Here is a 6892-nt window from a genome sequence, read left to right as displayed (position 1 = left end):
GTTCTCATTGCTTTGTGACTTTATTCTCGTCAGAGCTTTAATAGCGTTTTCAGTAGATTGTCAGATTGTGTGCTAGTATTTGTAATTAATGACACAGTGAAACGCTCACTCATACCTTTCATGTCACCTCTGTTGTTCTGCTGGTGAGTGGAAGAGGCTGACAGGTCCTCTGGGACAGCCATAGGTTCCTCCGCCTCCTCGGACAAATCATTGGAAGGGGGGCTGTCTCTGCCTGCTGAAGGAGGCACACACCACACATCACAAACCATGGAACTACTCCAGGAGCAAAATTGACCCTTGCAGGTCCTTTCTTTACACACTCAGAGTTAAATGAACTCTGGAGTTTGTTGTGTGTCTCATTCAGGAGAAGCAAAAATGACCTCAGGGGTGCCGCCAGTAGTTTTAAGACTATTGTTAATTTACCGTGGTGTCTAAGGCTCAATCATGTAGCGGTGGTCGTTTTACCTGGCATCTGGGACATTTCCTCGGTCTCCTCCGTCTCCATTCGATGCAGGTACTCTAATAGGAGAGAGATGGAGGAGATGTAGATGCGTGTAAGTTTAATCAAAAGCAAGGCTGGGGAAACATTATAAAATGCCGGAGCAGAGTAAAGGGGTGAACTTTCTCTGCGTGACTCTGTCACCCCGGCAAGATCGGTCTTGTCACCACTGTAGACAACACCGTTGTCCTCCACGCTACATTACAAAGAATTACAGACATTTTCATTACGAGTCGGACAGAGAGACCGGGCAGGGAGAGAGTGGCTGGGGGCTGTCTGATGGGGCCTGCTGGTGGCAGGGGCTGCTGGGAATGGGCTTTCAGAGCACATTTGTTATTTATTGTTAATTTCCTGCCACGTAATCATCCAAAAATGCAAACTGACTGCCGCAAAATTAAGCAGAAAATTAACTGGCCCCCAGGTCACAGAGGATGCGGGTGTTCGCCGTGCCCAGCTGATCGTGCGTTCGTGTTCTCTCTAATTTACTGAGCATGCATCGCTGAGCCCGCGGCCTGAGCACAGATGCGTACGAGCCACAATCAGAAAGAGAGAGAAAGAAAGAGAGAGAGGAAAGGAGATAAGGCAGAGACAGAGAGAGAGAGAGAGAGAGAGAGAGAGAGAGAGAGAGAGAGGGAAAGAGACTGGACCATGCAGACAGCGAGAAACCTGAAAAACATAGAGGCAGACAGGAAGAGAAGGCCACAGAGTCAGGAACAAGCTAAGACAAGAAGTACTGCCTTCAATACCTGCTGTATTATATGTGCAGGTGACAATAAACACCTTGAACTTTGAAAGGGGAAGCGGGTGATGAAGAAGACTAGGGCAGTGAAACAATAATTTTCAAATAATGATAAAACAATAATATCCTTTTCTGATTTATTTGCATCATTTATTTATTTGTCTTTTTTCCAGGACGAGGCGATTGAGCACAGAGCATGGCCAGGCCTGAATATGTGAGAAGTCACCAGTGCACGTGGCCCCATTAATAATGGATGGCCCTCAAGCCTGCAGCAGATGGGCTCCACCACTTCAAGAAGCCCTCGGTGGGGCCGCTGCCCGGTCCAAGCAGCCACACAGGGAGAAGTGAAGCTCCTGAAAATAGCGAAACGAGCCCTAGGGAGAAGGGGAACCTAGGCCTTCCTGTTTTACTGACAGATGGCTCCACACATTTGGAACAAATAGTGGGAAGCAACGGGGCCATTCTGTTGCAATGCATGATGCTCTTGCGGGCTAGCAACTTAAGTCAGGAGTTTGACAGCGGCAGACACCCAGGACCCAAAGGGTATGAGGAGGGGGTTCAGAGGTCACTGACGCAGATGATTTGTTGAAGTTGGTTCAGGAGGCGTTGCGTGCGTGCTGCCACACTGAACCGAGAGACGGTGTTCCACCACTCTTAAGCATCTGGAGTTTGGAGGTTGGGGGGTGTATTCTCCTGTGCCCTTTTTTCGGGGCAGATGGTGAGAAGGGGAAATACGGATGTGTCGGCAGGGGGCTTTGATTCCTATATATTCAGCCCACTTGTGTAGGCATGTGGAGAGTAAAGCCAGTGTCGCTCACTGAAAATAGCTGATCTAAGCTCACACCGCGTCACGCTGTGTTGTGAGCTTGTAGATCGGCTATTCTTGTTGCGTGACACCAGCATGCAACAAACTATAAATCCCCCTTTGGGCGTGCAAAGAAACTTCCAGAGAGTAGTTTTGTTAAGCAACACTTTTTTCCCCCTTTATCTTGAAGAAGTTACTATTTAGAAAAGTCTTTATAATTTCTTGTGATTCCCCAAAAGAAATCCCCATAAAGGAATTTCAGAGGTTCCCAAAATCTGAATTCCTGTTCTTGTCGGATGCTCATTTACAGAGAATCCAGTTTAATGATGCACTCCTCTGACAGCAGTAGATGCTCATTTTTTGTTTTGTTTGTTTGTCTGTTTTAAACACATCTAATTGAAATCCTCCATAATGTTTCATCTTTTTTTATTGACAAGGGCATGGATGTTGGGCAGAAGGAGGGTCAACAGGGGGTCTGAGAGTGGTGCTCACTGGGGGCAGGTGGAACCCGCGCTCCACACAGTGCACTCAGCAAGCAGAGAGTACCACATTATGAGAGTGTGACGCACTGAAGGACTGGAAAACTTTTGGTTTGAGTCCACCAAGTGAGGAGAGACAGGAAGAGGCTTGTGGGTTAGCGTGTGCTTGTGTGTGTGTGTGTGTGTGTGTGTGTGTGTGTGTGTGTGTGTGTGTGTGTGTGTGTGTGTGTGTGTGTGTGTGTGTGTGTGTGTGTGTGCGTGTGCGTGTGCGTGTGCGTGTGTGTGCGTGTGCATGCGTGTGCATGTATGCGTGTGTGTGTGTGTGTGTGTGTGTGTGTGTGTGTGTGTGTGTGTGTGTGTGTGTTTGTGCTTGCATGTGTGTGTGAGTGTGAATGTGTGATGTATGTTGGGTGGATGGTGGATGGCGGGGGAGCTGGTGGTGTGGGGTGTGGGGGGTTTAGAGGCGTCTGCTGAAGGCAGGTTGCAAACCAAAGGGTTTGCACCAGGGAGCAGGGTGGAGATGAGAAACAGTCAAACCGTTAACAGATACTGGGGGGACCACACCAGCAAAACTTTGGATTCTACAAAGAAAAGTGCAAGAGTGGCGTGCGCGTGCATGTAATGCATATTTAGAAGGCAAAGTATAGTGTGAATAGTGAATACATGAGCCGTTGCTGATGAACGAACGCGGTAATTAACGGAGAAAATAAATGGCAACAGAAAACAGCACAAAGCCTTCAGTAAATTAATTACGATCATGAGGTTGCCTTGTTGTTGTGGAACACCAGCTAAAGGGTGTCTAATTTTGAATTAGTTTTATATTACAAAATTAATTATACACAGCAATGCCCTGAGCGTTAATTTAACTCTGAGAGTGTCAAAATTACACACTCAGAGATAAATGAACACTCAAGATTTTGCTGGAAAAGAGGGAAAACCACACACCAAGGTATTTATATAGTTTGACGTTGTCTTTGCTATTTGAAAACATGAAAGCTTCAAAAAAATGTAGATAGATGTAATAAAACACATATATATATAGTAGGAGTACATTGAATATTTCTCATTATATCTAATTTATTCAAGCAAAGTGGTGTTTAAGAATGTGATTACATTTTTACCACATTGGACATGTGCTTGTTAGCCCTAACACTGACCTTATTATAGTCACAAGTATATAATAATATAATGTTAATTGAAATAAGAATTCTTTTTTTTTACCCACGTCCCACAAGTTGTAGGATATGAACTTTTCATTGTTTAAATAGTTATGAATGTGATATGAATTTCACATGTTCAAAGTAAACTTATACTGGCAAGCCGTCAAATAAATCCCATCAGTTTATGAGAAATAAATCTGTGGGTTCTGGATTAGGGAAAGACATTGTCCTACACTTGCATGTAATGTGATGCATGGTCACCTTTGTTCAAGTCAGATAAATATATGCATATTGGAGATTCTCATCAGTAATTCATGAAATTTGCGGGCAAAGTAGGTAGTGTTACTGAGATGATGTGCTGTATGGAGCCTATTGTGGGGGGTTGGGGTTCAGAGGAAAAGGTGCATTGAAAAGAAGTTTCCTTCATTTACATCTTGACACACTTCACTACTCTGGTATTCAGAGTGAGCAATCATTTTAATAACTGTCTTCCTCTGCCCCCGCCTAGTTCTGTTTCTACTGACAAGAAAGATGATGTATCTGCTGACATTCTGGAGCCCTCGTTCAAATTGAGAAACCAAAAAGGGGGGAAATATCCCAAGTTTTTTTTCTCTCTTTCATTTTGACGGAATTATAGCTCATTTCAAAGTTTTACGTGAGTCTCAAAAATACTATATTTTTCAGTTTTTGGTAAGAATTTGTTCATAAGTCAAGGGAGATTACAAGACTCTGAACTTCCCTTAAATGTTGGGAAGTGGTGGAAAATAAAAACTTCACATCAAAATAAAATCTAGATGAAAAAATAAAAGGTGAATTTAAATATTTAAATAGAACCCAAAGTGGATTCATATATATATAGAAAATGTAAGATCTCGAAACAATCAGTGACATTATTATGAATGTGTAGTCTAAATAGTTTATCAAGAGTCAAAAATCAATCCTATCAGCCTATTTTGTGAAGAAGTGAACTTCATCAGAAACCTTTATGGCACTTTAGAAAAGTGTTTTAGAGCAGAAAGCCCTGAGCGTATGAGTCATTATTATCATTATTATTATTAAAGCCCTGAGTGAGTTTATTTCCTCAAATGTTTGAGAATGAGGAGCACATTACATGGTTATGAGTGTAGATCAGTACTTCTCAACCTGTGGGTCGGGACCCCCAGGGGGGTCCCCACATTATTTTGGGGGGTCCCAGATGACAGTGAGTAAAGTGACAATTTTTGTAACTTTTTTAATTCCTAAAAAAATGAAAAAGACCAACTGCATCAAAAGTAATCAACAAACTAGGCTATACTATAACAACTGGTCAAACATTGGCCAAATTGTCAAATAATATAAGAAAGAGGCAAACGTTTTGAAAATAGCCGATCTACAAGCTCACAACGCCTCACATTGGGAGGCATACTGAGCTTGTAGATCGGCTATTTTCACAGTATTCAAACTAAATTGAACTCCTACAATTCCGAGTGCTTGTCAACTATATAGGTGGGGGGTCCCCATTTCAAATATGATTGTTATGGGGGTCACGGCCTGGAAAGTTTGAGAACCACTGGTGTAGATAATGAATGATCCCCATTCGCTGTCAGCAGCCTATACAAAGTTTCATAAGAGCCTGCCTTACAAATATTTTTTTGCTCAGTTCATCTGACTTCATCATCAGTGAGTAACAAGAGTGTAATAATGTGAACATATGATTGTATATATATGTTCACTCACGACATGGTATAAAGTATTTATTGTAATTTGTCAACGATTAATTTGAGATGGTTTTAAACAACATTATTCCTACCGCGTCATTATTTCCTGTTTTTTAAAGCGGTGTTAAAAGATCTTCACGCTCCTTTTTTGTTTTAGGTTTGCGTAACATAATTTAAACCAATTTAAGAGATATAATCTATTAAATTAGCTAATTATGAAAACATGTCTACTTTGCTCCACTTCAGTTATACCAGTCTACTTTGTGTGCGCACATCAGTTGCAACAGGTGCCAACAAAACTATTTGGAAGAAAGAAATTATCAAAGAACGAAAATTCAAACAAACGTCTTACGCTATACTGTATTATATGGGCTTTTTACAACGCTGTCTCACAAAAAAAAGGCATATTTTGACTTTTTGGGACAATTCTGACCAAATGTCAACATGTGCCTTGAAGAGGGAGGGGGGCAAAAAAAAGTCACAACATGACTTTTGGGGAATATATTATTTTCCCTATCGGGACATAAATTATATGGGCTTTTTTGGTAAATAGGTTAAAATGTGGACACATAAATGAAATTGGCTGAGAATGATGAGAAGGCAATCCCTTCATTTCCAAATGATGTGTGGGAAATTTAGAACATTCCACAAATCCCATAAAATGTGGCATATTAGATGAGAAAATGTGAAATAATGTCCTTCTCTACAAACTTCCAGACCGTTAAGCCGTTATACCAGAACCACCTGAAGACAGTAGAACGCGCAACGGCCAGGATAACCTGCACCGAAACTAAGGACAGCGTTTTCCAGTCAGGTGAAGCCAGGTCCCTGTTCTTAAATAAAAACACGATTCTCCTTTCCCAAACACTTTTTCTCTCTTTTTTAAAAAATCGGTGATCAGTTCATTAAAAAAAAAACACGGTGGAAGTTTTGGTTACGGTACCTGCTATTCCTTGAGTTTGCAATATGAAGTTCTTCCAACTCTCCCCGGCGGCTCCATGTGCAGAAGTTGTGAGCGCGGCTGCAGCCCCATGGAACTCTGCCCTGGGTCCCTCCCCTCTTCCTCTCCACTGTACTTCCTCGTTCCAGCCCAACATCATGTCTAATGTCTCTGTGAGAGACTGAGGCATTTTCTTGCTTCGCTTTTATCCAGAGGCCAGAGATCTGCCCGGGGAGTCGACGAGGCACCCACCACCAGCCTCTTGCTTGGCACTTTGCTTTGTACCGTGCCAATAAAAGAAGCTGACACCCAGCAGACCATTACTGGCAGCCATGCATGAGATGGGATGAGGCGGCGTGGAGGAGAGTGGAGGACCATTCATTGTTTATTTATTTATTTATTTCTCACACACAAGAGGGATGGATGGGGGACTCCTCTCACTTGCATATTATGGGCAGCTTCTCCCCTTCTGTCACCTGTTCTGGCACACATGAAATTAACACAACAGTTTTTTGTTCCTATGTAATTACATTCTCTCTTTTCCTTCCCTTTTCTTTTTGTGCGCGCCATAAG

General features: G+C 42.5%; 1 protein-coding gene across 1 annotated transcript in view; it reads right to left on the bottom strand.

The window, feature by feature from the left end:
- The window catches only part of ikzf1 (IKAROS family zinc finger 1 (Ikaros)), an 18745-nt gene extending 12080 nt beyond the window's left edge, over nucleotides 1-6665 (bottom strand). Inside the window, 5 exon segments of the mRNA XM_084076823.1 lie at nucleotides 116-232; nucleotides 466-519; nucleotides 6323-6515; nucleotides 6518-6535; nucleotides 6537-6665. Coding sequence (XP_083932949.1) covers nucleotides 116-232; nucleotides 466-519; nucleotides 6323-6515; nucleotides 6518-6535; nucleotides 6537-6653 — 499 coding nt within the window. The 5' untranslated portion in view covers nucleotides 6654-6665.
- Between the last annotated feature and the right edge of the window lie 227 nt (nucleotides 6666-6892).

This window comes from Gymnoscopelus microlampas (genome assembly GCF_963454915.1).
Source record: "Gymnoscopelus microlampas genome assembly, chromosome: 13".
Lineage (NCBI taxonomy): Eukaryota > Metazoa > Chordata > Actinopteri > Myctophiformes > Myctophidae > Gymnoscopelus > Gymnoscopelus microlampas.
Note: the sequence above shows the minus strand (reverse complement) of the source record. Positions and strands in the feature narration are given on the sequence as shown.